At 48.1% G+C, this 19,796-nt stretch overlaps 1 protein-coding gene across 3 annotated transcripts in view; it reads left to right on the top strand.

The window, feature by feature from the left end:
- The window catches only part of SLC14A1 (solute carrier family 14 member 1 (Kidd blood group)), a 51,323-nt gene that overhangs the window by 3,508 nt on the left and 28,019 nt on the right, over window positions 1–19,796 (top strand). Inside the window, exons 1-3 of one of the 3 annotated variants that reach the window (XM_047086249.1) lie at window positions 16,354–16,431; window positions 17,107–17,170; window positions 19,591–19,755. In XM_047086249.1, the coding sequence (XP_046942205.1) occupies window positions 19,609–19,755 (147 nt within the window). In that variant the 5' untranslated portion in view covers window positions 16,354–16,431; window positions 17,107–17,170; window positions 19,591–19,608. Of the gene's footprint in view, window positions 1–16,353; window positions 16,432–17,106; window positions 17,171–19,590; window positions 19,756–19,796 lie in introns of those variants that run through there. The other 2 variants (XM_047086250.1, XM_047086251.1) reach the window with 2 other exon arrangements.

Here is a 19,796-nt window from a genome sequence, read left to right as displayed (position 1 = left end):
GAGAGAGACAAGCTGTCTGGGGAGAGATGGGGGGCAGAGGTTGACAGGCACCTAGCACTAAGATGGCTTTTCCTGTCTCGTCTTCCTTTCTCTTCCCCAGCTTCACTGCCCACCTCTGTGCCCTTTCTCACGCTGACTCATCCCATGTGTGGGTATGATCACTGAACTTCAACAAAGTACTCCTTGCCCTGTGATACCTCCAGATTCTCACCAGAGGGCACCAGAGCATATCCAAAGCCAAGCCGCCCTCCCCTTCCAAGGCAGGCTCTCCACTCAGGAGGTTCTCCCAATCTCAGGCCGTCCCTCACCTTACCGGTTCTCCAAAGGATGTCAGGCCACAGGAGGGTGCACGACTGCTAAAAAGCAAAAAGCACTTATTACTTGAGAGCCCTGGAGAGTTTGTCTAATGCCTCTGAGCCCAAGTTTCTCCTCCTAACAAGGAAAAATACGAACTTGGCTATTGCTGTGCTTTCAACAGTGAAAGGAGGTAACTGCGGTAACGCTCCTCCATCAACTCCTGGCTACTACTGTTCTACCACAGGCAGTGATTTGCACTGCTAGGAAACCAGAAGCTTGAGTGGCCAAAACGTGTATTTTTAAACTTTATTATGCTTTAGGAGCATTAACTTAATAGAGCCAAATAAGGAATATTCAGTTCTGAAATTTTGGATCATCTCTGCAATGAGGTAGGTGTGCGTGGCCTGCCCTCTCCCCAGCCCGCGTGAATGCTAGAACTTGATGTTCAGTGGATACACCCCACTTCAGAGACCCTCATGAGCTAGGACTTCTCGAAAGGATGGGTTCAGGAACTTGACCTTAGACTTAGGTACACTGTGATTGTGTTTTAGAGAAATTGGTATTTACTAAAACCCATTACGTTTTTGTAGGTGTGTAAGTGACAGAAAAATGAATTTTACAAAATGGTTATAAAAGTATTTATTTTATTATTATTTATAATTAACTTCATAATGAACAAATCTAAGTTTCGCTTTGACTAAACCAGTGGGCAGTGACGCTGGGGAAAAGAAAGGAGGAAAAGAGAAGAGCCATCTTGGTCCCGGGTACCTGTCAGCCTCTGCCCCCCAGCTCTCCAGACAGTTCTGAGAAAGTGCTTCACAGGCCTTAGAGGGTGTCCTTACATCTTTAGCCTCATTTCTCACCAGCCACACACACATACACACACACACACACACACATATGCACATACACACGCATACACGCTTGCACACATACTCACTAAGCTCTTCCGCATTAGGATACTTCCTGAGCCTCAGACACAATGCACCTTATTTTACTCTGTCTTTGTTCATATTACTCTCATCATCGTTTTCTTCCCTTTTCCAACCAGAAATATTCCTATTCAGTCTTCAATACCCAGTCCAAATGTCGCTGGCATCTTTTGAGTGGAGTTCTTTGATTCTTAAGGCAAAGTTAAGTTTCCTTCCTCAACATTTCCATGGTACCTCAACTCCGACATTTTTTATCTGCTTTGTAACAAACGGGCTAATGGGATCTCTTTGCCCACCAGAGGTGGCCTTAAAATTGACCCCTCCACGGATCTTAGGCTCTGACTCAATGCCCTCATGCCAAGCCAGCAGTCACTCCATTTCAGTCTGGGATGCCTGCTATGAGGTCAAGTGGCAGAGCTCAGAAAGCCTACAACAAATATTTTTTTTTATGTTTTATTTATTTTTGAGAGAGAGCATGAGAGGGGGAGGGGCAGAGAGAGAGGGAGACAGAGAATCCCAAGCAGGCTAAGTGGTGTCAGCACAGAGCCCAATGTGGGGCTCAAACCCATGAACTGTGAGATCTTGACCTGAGTCAAAGTCAGAGGCTCAACCGACTGAGCCACCCAGGTGCCCCTACAACAAATCTATTTTTAACATATATCCAGAAAAGTGAGACAATCATAAGTGAATACTTTGTAAACGAATTTCTGATAAGTGAACATACTCATGTGATCAAGAAACAGAATGTTAGCAGCCTCCAGAAGCCCCTCAACAATTGTATTTAAAAGTGCATTTCTATTTAAACTCATAATTTCAAAAATGACCCATCAAATTTCAAATATGCAAGCAGATACTTGCTTTTCCAAGATATTTTAGAAGGTACAGAAGCCAGACGCCCCTGAGGAAGCCACTCTGAGGATCTGGAGACACCGTGTCCCTTTCCAGAGCAACACCCAGGCCCTCAGCTAACCTGCACCCCACAGTGGGCACTCCTGAGCTTTAGAGCTGACCCAGGATCAGGGGCAGCAGGTACATCATCTAATTGAGTGAAACCACTAATGACGTTTGAAGAACAAGCTCACATTGACTATAAGGACATTCCAGGATAGGTTAATGGAAGTGAGGTCGTGAGCAGCTGCTGTCGGTCGCCTACCAACTCTGTGCCCATCTCTGCCAGGGACTTCCCATATACCACCCCCCAGGGAGACCATTAAGAGTGTCGTCCTATCTGAAAGAAGAGGGAGCTGAGGAGAGCTAACAGGACTTGTCCCAAATCTTCAATCTATCATGCTCAGAAGCCCCAGAACCAGGATTTCGATCCATCTGACTCCTGAGAACATCTTTCTAGAAGTAACAGCATAGGGAAAGGCACTGAGGTGGGAATGAGGACCACTTGTCCTGGGCACTTCCACTCTGGGGGAATGGACACACCCATGTGACATCCCACTGAGGAGCAATGAGAGTTAAGGACAGAGGGGGGGCGGAGGAGCACCCCACATCACAGAGCTGGTGGGCAGAGGGGTGGAGGAGCACCCCATTTCAGAGGGGCGTCCTGAAAATAGGTAGAGGAGCCTTAGTGAAGGGACTTCAGCTTGCCCCAACCAGCTACTTTGCCCCTCCTGCCCTTCCGTGTATGGTTAAGAGTCTGTGGTGGGGACCTTGGTGTGTGTGTGTGTGTGTGTGTGTGTAAAATGTCTTAATATACATTTTTCTTCTGCATTTCTGCAGCTGTCTTGATGTTTCCCATTGGCGTGTTTGGTAGTCCCACTGCCCTGCTATTTTCCATTAGAGGAAGTGTACTGGCTCTGTTATCAACATATTGCCTTGGCCCCCAGCATCACACAGGGGTTAGAATGGTACCCTGACCTTCTGACCTAACGTGCTTACAGGGAAAGCACAGGCGCAGCAGCCCACAAGTGGGACAACGAGCCTGGGTGGCTGTTCTGTGCGTGCCCGTATTCCAGCACATTCCTCTTCTCTCCGGAGGCCCCTGTGTTCCAGGGAGGAGTGCCGGGCAGCACGTCGCTTAGTACCCCCTCAGGCTGACCTTCAAGGTCTTCTGTGGGGCTTGTCCACCTGCCCAGGTGGCTTGATGCCCTGTGCTAACGGCAGCCACAGTGTCAGAGGTACCACGTGCCTTGGAGGTGGATGGCGTGGCTGGCTCCTGGCTCTACCGCCCACCAGCCCCAAACAGTTCGCCTCACCACCCCTCTGTTTCTTCACCTTTTAAAAGGTGATGCCACCTGCAGGGATGAAGAAGCATCTGCCCTCCACCCAAGAAAAGTAGAAGTCCCAAAGGACAGAGCCAAGCAGCGGGTCCCAGCGCAGTGAAGTGCTGAGTGGCTTTTTTTTTTTTTAATTTTTTTTAACGTTTATTTATTTTTGAGACAGAGAGAGAGAGAGAGAGAGCATGAATGGGGGAGGGGCAGAGAGAGAGGGAGACACAGAATCGGAAGCAGGCTCCAGGCTTTGAGCCATCAGCCCAGAGCCCGACACGGGGCTCAAACTCACGGACCGCGAGATCGTGACCTGAGCTGAAGTTGGACACTTAACCGACTGAGCCACCCAGGCGCCCCTGTGCTGAGTGACTTCTGATGAACGGCTCTGCTCACTCCTCACTCTCCCTGCACCTTCTCACGGGGCCTGATGCTGGTTCCAACAGCCCCCAATAGCCACTAGGCTCTCATCTTCCCCATCACCTCTGGGTAAACAAGCCCCAAGTTCAGTGTCTCCAGACCTGCACTCTTGCCCAGACCAGTCTTCCATCTCCAACTGCATCCTGGGCATTTCCACCGACCTGTCTAGACATCTCAAGCTCCCTGCCACAAAATGGACCTTACCTGCCTTTACTCTACCTCAGATTGTCATTTCAAAATTGTTATTAAAGAGCAATAGACTTATTGGGGCATCTGGGTGGCTCAGTCAGTTAAGCGTCTGACTCTCGACTTTGGCTCAGGTAATGATCTCACAGTTTGTGGGATTGAGCCCTGCATCAGGCTCTGTGCTAACAACATAAGACCTGCTTGGAATTCTCTCTCTTTCAATCTCTCAAAATAAATAATAAACATTAAAAAAACAAGAGTAATAGACTTCCCTTGAAGTGCGCATATCGTTAGTATACAGCTTGGTGGATTTTCACAAACTAACACACCCCGGTAACCAGCATGCTGATCGAGACACAGAACGTCATCTGCCCCCAGAAGACCTTCCTGTCCCCCTTCCAGTGGTGGCTGACATACAGATTTCTCTCAGGTTAGCCTGTTTCAAACCTTGCGTAAATGGAATTACACAATCTATTATTATTCTTTTGTGTTTTGCTTCTTTTGCTCAATGCTGTGAGATGAATCCCTACCATGGCCAGGAGTTGTCAGGCACTCGTTCTCTTGAGGCACAAATAGATCATTATTTATCCTCTCTACCACTGATGAACCATCGGGCTAGTTCCTATCTGGGGCTGTTACGAGCCGTACTGTACCGAACTTTGTGGTGCGTGTCTTTTGGTGTGATGGATGCACGTCTTTCGTCTGTGCATGTTGCTGGGAAGGAATTGCTGGGCAGTGGCTGTGCAGATGCCCGCTCTAACAGAGACCGCCAGGCAGTTCCCTAAAGCAGTTATAGGTACATTTCTTCCAGCAGCGGATGTGAGTTCTGGCTGTTCCACATCCTTGCCAACACTGGACGCCATTTTTGATTGACTCAACCTTCACCCCGTGCCTATCTGTGTCCCTTCTGCCTTCCAGACTACCTCATACGTGCAGCCCTTTCCCGTTGACCCTGCCCTGCTTCAGGTTCAGGCCCTGTGAACTCCCGCCAGCCTCCCTAGCTTGGGCCTTCAGGCTCCATGAAGCACTCCCGGCCAATCCTCCCTAAATGTGGCTTTAATCATCATGCTGTTCTTTCCACACACCTTCAATGGCTCCTCGTCTCCTATTACATTAGAGCTACATCTCTTCACTTGTCTGGCTTTGGACACTGTCTGCAAACCTAGTCAATGAACAAGTAGTCCCCCTCTTTCCCTCAGGCCTCAACGCCACCTCTACAACTCTCGTATGGTGAATTCCAATGCCTCAGTCCCTCTCCCTGTAAGTCTGGGATGTCAGCTTCTCCGGCAGGAAAAATGTCCTCCTTGTTAGCAGTTCTGTAAGAAACGCCCCAGCTGGAGAGGGTTAGGGCTGGCAGAGGCTTAGAGAGCCTGGTCCAACACCCCTGTTTCCAAAGAAGCCCCAAGTTACAAAGAATTTTTTTTTAATCCTGATGACTTGGCAGGTATTTTTGTGACTTTCTTAAGGTGACAGCTATCATTTCTTATTTGCTGGTAGCTTTGACCTGAAAGCAGGCAGAATTGGGGATATTAGCCGGATGGGGAGAAGAGGGGCAACAGATAGAAATTCCAAGTCAGCTCTGCTTTTAAAACTGCTTCTTGGTGAGAGAAACATCCTCACCAGCGGAAGCTCTCAAGCAGCCACCACATTTAAGGAGCTTTCTGATCTGTAGAAAGTTTTCGAAACCTCCCGTCATTACAGAGAATCACAGAAATAAACGCAGAGGAAACAGAAATCAGATTTTTCTTACTTCTCCCAAATTTTAAAAAGGCAAATAAAACTATGTGTTTTGTTTGCTTACAGTTACTTATAGTTATCACTTAAATTCTTTACACAAGGGACCCCAATATACTCTAGTTCGTATTGCCCATCTTTAGAGCTTGGAGCATAATTTTGCTATTTGAAATGGCCAGAGAGGTTCATAGGCCCATCTTTTCTTCTATAATGTAGCATTTTTCTCATCTGTCCTTCTTCTGATGCGGAGTCCTTTGGAAGGGATTCAATGCCTGGCTAGTGTATCCTATCGGGGGAAGCCCATGTCAGAGGACACCGTCAGTCTGGATGCCTTGCACAGATGGAGCACTGCCTTCCCTGGGGACCTGAGTGGGGGCTGGACCTGTGACCCACAGCACGCACCCTCCCGTGCAATCGTGAGGCTGTTCGCAGCCCACCAACACGCCATGTTTCTCTCGGCTGACTCTCAGGTTTCTTCCTGAAAGGCTGTTCCGTCTTTTCCTGCCTTCACCAAACGCTGCTCAGATGTCAAGGGCCCTATGAGGCCCATACCTTCAGTAAAGCCCCGTCTGCCTACTCCAGACACCACTGATAGTATCCAAAGTCTTCTAGCTCTAAGCTGCGTCTGCTCACGATTTAACACTTCATTGCACATCATCTTGTATCATTTGAGAGAGCCCTAAAAGCTGCCAGTTCTTGATTAAACTTGACAGGCGTCTTGTCCCTCCCTGGAAGACTGCATGATGGGCTTTCTTTTGGGTTAATGATATTACACATTCCTTCTGTGCTGAAGGAAAAGTTCCTTTCTGCTCATAGCATGACCAGTGATCACATACAGCCTTGAACCTGACACTAATGCTCTCCTGTGTCTTACTGCTGCACCAGATGTGAGAACTATCTTATACTTTGTGCCATCCACTACAGTCATGAGGACTTACCTTCGTACGGTAGGATGGGAAATTGGGGATGAATAAATGGCAGATAACTAGAGGGAGGGGGGTGCCTCAGAGCATGGCCTACAGCCTGAGAGAATGCTAAGTCTGAGGTCAGCAGGAGAGCAGCGAATGGGCAAGGCGTCATGAGTATACAGCCTCAGACCTGGGATGTAGAGAAAGGAGGAGTCAGCCATGCCCCTCCCCCCAATCTTTGGAGAGCCCAGGCCTCCTGGGTTTAGGGTGAGCCCAGGTTGATAGCTGGGATTGGGGCTGTCTTATATCACAATCTCCACCATGGAGACCCCGAAGGTGCAGGCTTCCTTTCGGCTCACCCCTCCTCAGGATGACTCAGTGACCCAAGAACTGGTCAGCCTGCATGCCTGGAGATGGGGCTCAATCCTCCCGGGTTTTAAGACAGTCCTAGAGTCAAGCCAGAGCCTCTGACCAGAAAGGCTGACCTGTAAGCTAGAGTGCTGGGTGCTTGGTGCCTATGGCTGGTTGACCTGTGGCAGAAGCAAATGAATAAGGGCCATCCATGTGTGTTCCAGAGGGCAGGGGCCCTGCCCCCTGGACTACATGTCCCAGTCATAATGCAGGATGCCACTCTGAGGGCTGTATTTGACACAAAACTATCTCAGTACCATACAAGAACTCACCCCAGCCCGTCAAGTCCCCACAGTCACGGGCTCATTCACCCATTTATTCATCCATATACTCAATGAAGAGCTGTTGAGGATCTCTATGACCCAGACACTGAGCTCAAAACTGGGGCTACAGCAGCGAACAACATAGCCCAGACTCTACCCTCAGGAAGCTTGCAGTCTAGTGGGCAAACTCAATGGAGCAAAAGCTCACATGATTATGTAATTACAGACAATGGTCAATGCTGTGAGAGAAAGAGAAACACTCTGGGAGATGTGTGCTGTGACTGTAGTCCTGGCCTGAGAGTCACCTTCTCTCAGACAATGAGTCCCAGTGAAGGACAATTTAGCCACCCCTGCCCCCGCGTAGGAGGGATAGCAAATGGGAAGGCAAGTGTAGTTTGTAAAGTGTATTCAACATGTCTACTGGCTAGGGTAGGCTGTAAAAAGTTCAGTTCCACATGGGTGTTTTTGCCTTTCAGCCAAAGCAGTTGTATACCAGGGTGGGGTGAGGGAATTATTGCAGGACCCCCAGGGTAAAAAAGCCAAGGAATCCCAGATGGAGAACCAAGTGGTGGGGGCCCCCAAGGAAACGGTTCGGGGAAGATCCTGAGCCCTGGGGGGTGGGCGCTGTTCTGGCAGTGTGGGGGTGTTTGTCCTGTGGGTGGGCAGGATGCAGTGGCCTCTGGCCGGACCACAGGTGCCGCTACTGGGCTCCCCAGTCAGGAGGAACATGCCCCTGTGCGTGCAAGCTTCCCCCTCTCGTGACCTGTGATAATCTCTCTGTGGCAACTGCGGGCCTCGAGGCACTCACCAAGCCCATGTGAAGCAATCGACACCAGGCAGAGGGTGAGGCCTGATGGAGTGGCCTGATGGAGTCTAATGGGATGATGAGGCTTCTCCTGGAATGCTGCCTTCCAGCGGCGTGGCCCAGCCTGTGACAGCATGCTCCATGCTGCCAGCTGGACCGGCACAATGACTCACTCGGGCTCTCCATGGCATCTCCAACCAAGACGTTGGAATTCGTAAACGGTCGCCGCTCGGGGGTGGGGGTGGGGGTGGGGGTGGGGGTTGAATCCATCCCTTTTCACCAAGTCTCAAGGACAGGGATGTTTGAGAGGGTGCTTCCAAAACTTTAATGTGCATGCAAGTCCCCTGGGGACCTGGTTAAAATGCAGATTCTGATTCCAGCAGGCTGAGTGGGGCTGAGATTCTTCATTTCTAAAAAAAGTTCCCAGGGATGTCGAGGCTGCTGGTCTGTGGACACTTTAAAGACTTGAGAACATCGGTAAGAGTGAATGAAATTAAACCTTCCCCACTTACTCGTAAGTGAGGAGGGTCAGATCCACCATCCATTACTCACTCAGCAAGCATTTGTTGAGCCCAAGAACTGAGGCCGTGATGGCACCACTGGCGGAAATAAGGAAGTCAGAGGTAAGAACTGTTTTAGATGCAAGTGAAGATAAAGATTACCTTTCCCTAAATGTCTTTCGTGTGCCATGATCCTGCTTAATCTTCGGATTTGGCAACGTAGGTATTGTTGATCTCCATAAATTTCATAATGGAATTAAGGCTTGGAAAGGTGAAATAATCTTCCCCAGGGTGGGATAGCTGGCTGGAATTTGAATCTGATCTGTCGAACTCCAAACTCCAAGCCATCTCACTATGACACATGTCCTTGTTTTAGAGGGTAAGGAAGTAGGATTGAATTCAGTCCAGTGGTTCTCAAACTTGCTGGCATGTTAAAATCATCAAGAAGACTTTTAAAGCTCCCACATCCCAAACCAATGACATCAGACTCTACTATCAGTGTTTTGTCAAGCTCCCCAGCAATTCCAATGTGCAGATAAGGGGGAGAGTCACTGAGCTAGTCCCGCTCCCCTTCTAATAAGTGAGACAATTTGAGAAGCTTATGGTTGAAGTCCATTCTCATCAGAACTAGTACCTCTCAATTCCTACTCCAGGACTCCTTCCAAGAATCCAGCTAGACACAAAATGATATATCAGGGTGAAGCAAGACCAGAGAGGATGTAGGATGGAAGCGCTTGCCAGGGAAAACTACGTAGAAAAGAGCAGAAAATGTCAGCCGATGCTAAAGTACTATAATTTTAGTACCTGAGGCGAAAATTCAGAAAGAAAAACTCACCAAACTGAAGTCCTTGACTTATCTCTAAGTCATCCTAGCATATGCTAGACAATGGATAGATGAGTGAATGGATGGAATAAGGAAGATGGGGTGGGTCCCATGGACAAGGAAATCTGAAACCCAAGTTGAGCAGACAAGTGGGGACTCATACTGGGATTAAGGGAAGGGATAATGATGGGAGAAAAGCTTTCACCTAGTATAAAGCTACCATCACAAAAGGGACTAGTCCATTAGGAAACCTTGTGTTGGGATTTTATTTTTAGGATTGGAATTGTTTTTTTAATAATAGGATGAAATGCACCAAGTGGAGGAAAAAATGGAGCAATCTGAAGCAAAAAAAAAAAAAGTTTAAAGCTTTTCTAAGACACTTGGCACATCATCTCTTGCCATAATCAAGATGAAGGACTGAGGCTGCCCACCAACCCTTCACATGGAAATCTCAGATTCTAAACCAAGCAAAACTCTGGGTCCTCCACCTGCCCCCAAAGCTGCCTTTGGGTAACTTTTTACAACTTCCAGATTTATACCTTTACAGACTTATTACAAGTCTGTAATAGATATTAATTTAAAACTAGTTTTGCCCTTTAAAATTTTGGGGATGAGAAGCTATTGAGAAATTGGTGGTCAGCATTACATGGCAGTTGGCTCCCTCTCTGAGAGTCTGTAAACCCCAGATTCCGCAAAAGTATGAGTCAAGAGGAGTCAAAACTCCGAGTGACGTAGAATATTAAGAGTCCACCTGGGGATGTTGTTTTGCTCATCACTTATCAGTATGTTTGTTTAAATTTCTTACTGGATTTTTTCCCCTAATTCAACAGTGTTTAATTCATCCATCATTAATATCTTGTGTGGCTTTAATTATGAACCCACAGACCTTCATCTTCAAAGATGACATTGCCTGAGCTCTATCTCAGGTGTTTTTCTGCAAAGAGGATGAACTTTTCCACAACCATCCAGGCTTCCCTGGCCCACTTTGTCACATTGGCCAAGGTTCCAAGAAGCTGAGTCCTAACCTGGCTTCTTCCATTTGGAAACAACATCGTTGGGGTGTTTTTCCAACTAAGGATTACAATAGTGTTGAGAATTGCCATGCGTTCTTTAAAAACAAGAGTTTGTGATTAATTGTGAACTCTTCTTCTAGTCTATTGCCATTTTTACATCTTGTTTTAAATAAGAAATTGAAATTTTTTATTTTCAAATAGCTATGTACAGAGAACAATGGCATTATAATGCTTAGGTGATATTTTTTAAGTTTTAACAAGAGATATTGCACCAAAAACATATAATGCCTTCTCCACTGGGTTTAATTTTGGTTTTGAATGAAACATGGAATTAATTTCATTCTCTAAGAACAAGGTGCAGTGTCAGACTTGCACGGGAATTCTCCCCCGTGTCTGTCGTGGTATGCCTGCACAACTGCGTTTCTTAAGCCAAGAATTGCTACGGTTCGAGTTAAGGCTTCGAGTTGAGGATTGCTAAGGCTCTGATGTGAATCTGTGGCCAGTTAAAGCATAATAGCTCAACTAATCAGCTCAACTGAAACTGCAGTATGGTCCGCCTTTGAGCTGGTTGGCAGACAGGTAGCGGAGCTGGTTAGTTTGCTCTCAAGGTCCAGACTCTCTGCCTTTGGCCCCCACCCCAACTTGGCAGATGCCAACAGTGGGGAAAGAAGAGGCGAGGAGAACAGAAAGACGGGTGAGGGCCAGAAGATTCTGCATCCCTCTCTAGCTCTCGGCTGCCAGTTGGTAGGAGGCAAGGGATGGTAATAGTGTGCATTTCTGAAAACCACAGAACTGTGCAGCCAGCACTCAGCAAGCCTCCTCCAGTTGGGACAAGCGTGAGGAGCCCGAGCCAGCTGCCACCTCCTGAGCTCCAGAGGGCAGCCTCACCTAACACGTCCACACCATCCACCATTCTTGGCGACATTCCTGCCAGGTCTCTCTGTGATGCTCTCCAGTGAGTAATCCCGATTCTGGAAGTGACCTCAGCCCGTCCCACTCAGACTCTGGTGGCTGATGTCTTTGGCAAGAGCCTGTAGCCCTTGACCCAGAGAGCCCCGTGGGCAATGGTGGTGCCAGGTCATCTCACTTTCTCTTCCGGGCCCAATTATAAAATAAAGCTCGACTCCCCAAGCTTGGAGCCAATATCACAATATCTTTAATGGTGAGGAAACAATTGAATGAGCTTTAAATTAGTCTCAAGAGAGAGTCAGGGAAACAGGGCCATGCCACTCCCCAGCCCTCATTTTCCCCAACACTTCAATCCCTTCCTCAGTCTACTCAAGAGATTGAAAAGATTCTAATCGTACCCCCTTTCCTATTGTCTTTCATTGGGATTTTTTTTCAATCCTGGAGAAACAAGACACCAGCAGGACCGTTGCTAGCTGACATGGCCCCTTCGTGCAAAGGCATCCTGACACCCTGTCCTCAAGACACTTTAGTACCCTCTGCAACAGTTTTGTTGCAATGAATACATAAATGTCTAGGATGTTAGTGGTACCACTTTAGACGTGGTGCATTTGTGCAGTGCACAACCTGCTCATCCTTAGACACTGTCTGTGGAGATAAGAGATCTACATGACGGACCTTAATGTGACCTGAGTTTAAGCTAAAATCTGGAAAGAAGGTGCTGCATGGAAAGAAGGCACCTGATAAAAGTCATGGCGGGGATGGAGATTCTCTCACCATTCTAATGTGTGCAGGAGAAACAATGAGCTTTTAAATGGAGCAGAATAATTGCATGACCGCATCTGAGAGCTAAAAATGTAGGCGCCTCACTGCCTCCTGCTTCTATCCAACCCCACGCTCCCCTGGCAAGGACAGGCAGTGAGAGAGACGCGACACTATGCGCCAGCTTGCCTCTTGGCTCTACATCTAGGGAACGCCTGTCACAAAGGGTGCCCCCCAAATGACGCTCAGGGTCAGTGTGAGTTTGGGCTCTCATCTGGTGCTTTTTGTCTGACTGTTTACCAAATGACAACGTTGTGGGCTCGGAACACACTGCAGAGGAACATTGTGTCCTGGATTTGCTGGTCCTGCTTCTCTGGGGGGGGGGGGGCAGGGGGGATAAGAAATGACTTGAGAATAAGTTTCTCCCATGCTCCCTCTGCCATTTAGAACCTGCTGCTCAGGATGCAAAAGACACTCACGGCCGGCCACACTTCCCGAGCGCAGGCACTCCAGCTGTGCTGTGCTGAAGTCATTTGTAAAGTTTAAGTGTCTATAGGTAAACCCAGAGCAAACAGCAGTCCAGACCAGGTGGTGTTGGGATAATTTCTGGGTCAAACAACACGTATTTAGAAACACCTACAAATGCAAGACGTAGGAAACACTGAAATCATGTCATTATCCGTAACTTTGTTCTCCTTCTTCACCATTTTTTTCATCTAGTTCCTTCCTCTTCTCACATATATTTTATGAACTTTCTCAAAACCTTTCTGGAGAGAGATCTGTTGGGAACAAAGATGACTCTTAGGTCCCAACCTTGTATCTTCCAGTCCAGGTGGGATGGTGCAGCATAAGATACATTTTTTACAAAATAAAGGACAATGCAAGAGCTGTTGCAGGGCCAGGGGGTATGGTCGCCTGTCTAGTGAGGAATAGGGACATAAATTGCTTTTGGTTCCCAGGAGTGTGGCATGGACAGGAGTCTGCTACGAAATCCAAATAGAGGAAGAAAGAAAGTGGGGTGTGAGGGTTTGGGCAGAGCAGGTGGGGAGAGGGGAGAGAGAACTTTCTAGGGGCAGAAATTCTATGGAGACATTCAGAGGAGGGAAAACTCTGCATACATTCGGTTGTGATAGAGCCAGACCGAGGGCTGGCAGATGGGTTCAGAGAGCCGATGGAGGAGAGGGGCGCACACAAGGGGGAACTGGCAGGGGGACTCAGGGCAGGTGAGAAAAGAAAAGGAATGTCTGGGCTTAAACACTCAGCCAAAGATATGCTGTAAATGATAGCAGGAGATGCTGGAGAAAGAACTGAGAAAAAGGCATCAAATTCTGCAACGAGGGTTGAAAAGCACCTAAGAACCCAGGTTTGCACCCATTGGGTGCCCAATCGTCCCTCTGCTCTCCTGCTCAGGGGGTTCTCTGCAAAGCTCCTGGGTGACAGTAGACACTTGCGCCTTGGGATCTTGCAGGACAAAAACTCGGGGAGCCTCGTCAGCCAGCCACCTATCCCCGAGTTGTTGCTGCACAGTGGTCTCCACGCTCATAACTCTGCCCCTTCTGGTGTGACAGCCAGGAAGATTTTCCCCGTGTCCAAGCTGGGAGGAGGGACTTTTCGGGAAAGCTCAAGGACAGCCCAACCTCTATGGAGACAGGGAGGCGTCGGAATGGCAGCACCTCCACGGGTCAGGCGCAGAGCTTTACCAATTATCTTTGCCAAAACTCGTCACGACCTTTTTAGTGAGGAATCTCAGTTTCATAAAGGGGTGCGCACGTATCTAAGGTAAAACATCTAGGAACTGACAAAGCGAGGATTCGAACTGAGGTCCGCCTGACCCAGAAGCCCACATGGGCACACTGCCTCTTGTACACACCACATAGCAAGGCTGCATTTTGCAAGCGGTACTTTAGGTGTGACTTTACAGGAAGTGGGGAAGAGGATGGGGAGGGATGAGGAAGGTGGTCCTGCCAAGAAGATTTGGGACTCAATTCTGACCAAGGCCACTGAGGCAGAAGGCTGCGTGGGTGCCGTGTGGAGGCGGCTTCAGGATTAGGATCGATGTGTTGAAGGCCACGTTCACGAAGTTAATCAGTGAATTAGTGAAAAGCAAAGCATGGGCAGCAGTTGGAAATATTGGATGGTGCTGAAGTACATCAAAGTACAAACTTTGGTGTTAGACTTTGGATGAGTTATTTAAACCCTGTGAGCCTCTGTTTTCTCATCTGCAAAATGGGGATAATAGCATTTAACTCATGGGGTTTTTTGCAATTTTTTAAAATGTTTATTTTTGAGAGAGAGAGAGAGAGTGTACAAGTAGGGAAGGGGCAGAGAAAGAGGGAAACAGAATCCGAAGCAGGCTCCAGGCTCTGAGCTGTCCGCAGAGCCCAATGTGGGGCTCAAACTCACATACTGCGAGATCATGGCCCGAGCTGAAGTTGGACGCGTCAGATGCTTAACCAACCAGCTGAGCCACCCAGACGCCCCAGACTCTTGCAATGTTTAAATGGCTGATGGGAATTAGAATGAAGTGATTAGCACAGTGCCCAGCACACAGAGTGATTCTCAACCACTCCCACCACTCTTACCTCTTACCGCGATCGTTATCATTACTGTGAGGGAAGGATTTATGTTCCATTTGCACGAGGAACTTCTAGAAACTAGTGTGATTCCTTTCATTCCCATTCCAGGCCCTCTGACTGTCCTCTTGGCATTCATTTTTCCCTTTCAGGGTAACCCAGGAGCTTATTTTCTCCTTATTTTCCTACGACAAAATGTTGGAGGCAGATTTCCCTGAAGCTCAGAACTGTAATCATGAACCTGGACCTCTGGTCTCCTCCTAGACCTCACACACACACACACACACAGGCATGAGCACACACACACACAGGCACACACACACACACACACACACACCCTGAGCTGCAGCAGGTAGGAGTGGGGGCTGCCCACAAAGGGAGACCTGTGGTTTCGTCGGTGTCCAGTGGGAGGAGCCAGAGAGTCGCAGCTGCCTCGAGGACCTCTGACAAGCCCTTCAGCTCCAACAGGAGGCCAGAGGCCCAGAAGACAGAAACATCATGACATCTGCAGGGCTTTCTGGGGGTTGTCTGGTTTTTTGTTTTTGTTTTGTTTTTTTTTTAATTCCGTGCTCCATGAAGTACACCTGAGTTAGTTAGATTCCTGCCATAACAGAGAAAGCCCCAAAAACTGAAGTTTAAGAAGGATAGGGGGAAGAAATGGATTTTTCACTTGAATTTTAGATTCCTCTGCTATGGAATGTTTGCATCCTGACTATTAAAAGGCAGCAGAGTTTGTCCTGGGATCCACACCTGGAAAAAAGAACATTCCAGGGAACTTTTATTTTTGGTTCCTCCTAACTGGGGAAAAGGGCAGGTCGGTTTCCAGAAAATGAATTGCATGCCCCTTGCCCTCCCCACCCTCACACCACACCCCTCGGGACTTTGCTGGATTCCTACACCTGTGCAGAAGCTGCGTGGTGTCTAAGAGAAAATTCCACCGGGAGCAGTCACGTAGCACAAGAGCCTACAGTATAGCAACCTGACCCTCAGTTTCTAGTTTTCAGGGACGCTATGTTGATCTTTTTTAGTTACAAACATTCCCCGAAATATTTCAGGGTGAGGGCAGGAGCTAAAGCAAGAGGGAAAAGACAAAGTTGCAGGATTATCCCTGGGCATGGATCTTGGAGCACCACACAGAGATGGCACCAAATCAAGGCCAGAGGGGGAGACAGAGAGAGAGAGAGAGAGAGAGAGAAACATCAGCAGAGAGAGGAAGAGAGAGACACACACAGAGAGAGAAACAAGAGACAGAGGAGAGACACACACAGAGAGAAACATCAGCAGAGAGAGACAGAGAGGGACAGGGAGGAAGGGAGGGAAGGAGCGAGGGAGGGAAGGGAAGAGAGAGAAACATCAGCAGAGAGACAGTGAGAGAGAGGAAGAGAGGGAGGGAGGAGGAGGGAGAGAAACAGCAGAGAGGTGGGGGGGAGGGAGGGAGAGAGAGAGAGACATCAGGTACAGGACAGGGGACTGGTCCTCCGCAATGCTTTGGCCCTGGGGCTCGAAGTGGGAGGAGAAAGCCAAGTGCAGGGGCGGGGGGTGGGGGGGTGCAGAGCCAGTTTGAGTATAAAACTGTTAGGTGCCTCCTCCCAGTGCTATCTCCTCCTGAGCACCTCCCTCTCAGTCGAGCCCAGCAGGGCTCTATCAGCCAGTGCCTTCTGCCACCAGGAAGCCCGTGGAGTGTGAGTACCCTCCTCCTCCTCGTTTCTATTCATTTCCAACTGCTCCTTGCTGCCGGTTCGTCTTCTTACTCCTAATTGTTGCTTTTCGCCCTTTTCTTCTCTTTAATGAAGAAATACATCTCAGATGGTTGCAACTGAGTAGAAGCGGCCAAGTCCGAGTCCTGGCAGTCTAGAAAGCAATTCACCAAGGCCGCAGGCTTCTTCCTGGGAGCCTGGAAGCAATGTCTTTGCTCATGATTTCCAAAGCAGGGTAGAAGGAGCACCTGAGTTCCATGTGCAAGCGGGGTTTGGGCAAGCAGTCCACTGCACCTGCCGAATGACTCTGGGTTCACCAATGCTGTATAGGAGTTTCGAGCGTGTTCTTGAAATAACTGAGTAAAGTTGGAAACCTATCATTTTGACTCAAAAAAAAAGTGGGGTGCTAGGAACGGCCCTTCCCAACTCTGGCTCTGTGCACCTCTCTGCCTGTGCCGTCATGCTGACGGGAGTGTGCTGGCCCATCGGAGAGCCCAGCGGCCACACTGCAACCATAGATCTCACAGCTTCTTCGCTGCTGCATTTTCTGGTGTGGAATTCAGACCTCAAGGCTTCTAGGAGTGGTGCCTTCTGAGGACAGAAGTGTTTTCCTCAGGAGACAAGAACACCTGACAGCATTTTCTTTGTTTCTGATAACAGCTTTAAAGAACACCGAGCACCTCCTACCACTTCAGACCAAAAGCTACCTAAAATCAGGATTATTGTAAGTACCAAATAAATGTCAATGCTTTCGTTCTCTTTGTGATAGAGCATGAATGTTTAAATGTTTTCTTCTATGTCTGTACCCAAAACTTTGCATTGTTTTTTTTAAAGTGATACTTGAGCCATAGAAAATTAAAGACTTTCGGGTCTCTCCAATTGCACAGATTTCTAATATACCCTGGCAACAGAATGAGTTTTATTTCATAGACTAAAATAAGGAGTGTTGGTTGAATTGAAATCCTGATATTGTCTTGTATTGGAATAAGTACTGCTTCATTTAACTGGTGATTTGGGTTATGACAAGCGCTTTCTGACTCCCGCTGGAAAGCTCAACAGGTGCAGCTTCCAGAATATTCCTCAGATGTTGTGAGGATGTGTCAGTGATAGAAAAGAACGAGGCTCTCTTTGAGGTACAGGGTCATGCCTGTTTGTCAGGAGAGTCACTGTTTCCAGCAAGGGCGTGGGGTGAGAATGGGGGTGACTGGGCCCTTGGTTGTTGTTGGCCCCCACCCCCACCCCAGGGTTATTTCAAGGTGGCCATGAACGCAGCCTGTGTGTGCTGCATCCCTGAGCACTCTGCAGACCTCCTCTTTGAAGAGGGGCTCCCTCACTATTTGTTGACTTGAATAGACTCTCGGGTGGCATTACTGTGCCTGGCTCCAGGAAGACAAAAAACCACCGCAGCTTCCATATTGCGCGAGGCTGACTCTGCCGAGTAAACTCTGATGGTCCCCACTCTGAACCTCAGTTTTCTCTTCTATAAAATGAAGGCTCGAACTACGTGCTCCTTACGACCTCACCCAGCTCTCACATTTTTCTCTCGTGGCTCTAAGAAAATACTGATGTTGAGCTCAAGGATATTGTCCTCTTAGATGTGTGTGATTTGGGTGGCAGGGGACAGGCAGGAGCCATACAGGGGCCAGAGGGGTAAACACCGACACTGAGGGAATGTGACAGTCCCTGCTTGTCTCTTCTATTTTCTTCTCTCCTTTTTTTTAAACCACAGGTAAGATGAGAGCCCTACCATTGGTTTTTCATAATGTCGTTCTTTATCAAACAAAAAAATGCATAATGCAACCCACAGACACTTCTGTTTGGTACTTAACTAACCGGATAGTTTAACCACGGATAAACCTCTACACACACAATTTTTTCTAAGACATGTCAGTAACATTTTTCACAATTGTGGCTTTTTCAAAGCAAGCTGGTAGAGGAAAGTAAAAATTAAAATAAAGGTGAAAAAAACTACCACACACAGGCAACTTTTCTGGAACTTCTGAAGGAAGAATGATATCCCTGAATGGAATGGAAGTTTTTCTTTTTTAAAATAAAACTTAGAGGGGCACCTGGGTGGCTCAGTCGGTTAAGTGTCCAACTTCAGACCAGGTCATGATCTCATAGTTCGTGAGTTTGAGCCCCGCATCAGGCTCTGCACTAACAGTGCAGAGCCTGCTTAGGATTCTCTCTCTGTCCCTTTCTCTGACCCTCCCCTGCTCTCTCTCTCAAAATAAATAAAATAAACTTTTAAAAATAAATACATAAATAAAACTTAGGAAGAGTTGCCACGCTTGTTGAATTCAACTAAGGATTGTTTGTTATTAACAAGATGATATCCAGGGGCGCCTGGGTGGCGCAGTCGGTTGAGCGTCCGACTTCAGCCAGGTCACGATCTCGCGGTCTGTGAGTTCGAGCCCCGAGTCGGGCTCTGGGCTGATGGCTCGGAGCCTGGAGCCTGTTTCCGATTCTGTGTCTCCCTCTCTCTCTGACCCTCCCCCGTTCATGCTCTGTCTCTCTCTGTCCCAAAAATAAATAAACGTTGGAAAAAAAATTAAAAAAAAAAAAACAAGATGATATCCAGTATTTAACAATTCTTATTTTGACACAAGAAAAAAAAATGCCACTTAGCAGTCTCTGAGACGGGGCTCTTGCTGTGCATTAAAAGTGTGGCTCATATCTTACTACAGAAAATAGAGCCCACCCCCATGCCTTCTTCTGTTTGTAAAGAACAAGGCTGAGGGAAATTGTTACATTGGCATTGGTCCCCAAGAGGGAGCCCTAACAGTTTGCCTGAAGCATGTCCCAGCCCGAAGCCCACCCCTCCCTCTAGACAGGCTTCAGATCTACCAACCTCCCGCTAGCAGAGAAACACAGCAGGACAAAGTCTGTGCAGTGGTCTCTGTGCAGGGTGGTTTGACATCATTTTTTCCTTTTATTTTAAACAAAGTAAAATGAACATTCCATGTCTGTAGTCAGCTCATTGTCTCTTCTTGTTGATGGAGAAATGTGCCTTCTCTGCTGGCAGTCTCCATCTGGGGCCACAGCTCTGCTCCCCAGAAACCCACCGGGCACCTCCTGCCTCCCACCACCCTGCATTTCACATGCTCAGCCTTCTGATTCACGTCTTTTTTGCCCTCTGTCAAGTATGGAGAGAAAGGAAGGATGAATGGACAATCTTTGGTTGGCGGCTCTGGTGATGCCCCTTGTGGTCCTCTTTGGAAAGACTCTTTTGGAGTTAAGGTTGGTGAGGCTGCGCGCGGAGGCTCCTCCTGGCACAGCTTGGCCCAGGCGCGTGGGCCGCCGGAACAGGTATGATCCCTCTTTGCAGCCTCCGTCTCCAGGAACGTGGG

Source organism: Lynx rufus, unplaced genomic scaffold (genome assembly GCF_022079265.1).
Source record: "Lynx rufus isolate CCGP_SWC_20201006 ecotype Redwood Valley unplaced genomic scaffold, mLynRuf1.p SCAF_20, whole genome shotgun sequence".
Taxonomy (NCBI): Eukaryota; Metazoa; Chordata; class Mammalia; order Carnivora; family Felidae; genus Lynx; species Lynx rufus.
This window is presented reverse-complemented; position numbering and strand designations above follow the sequence as displayed.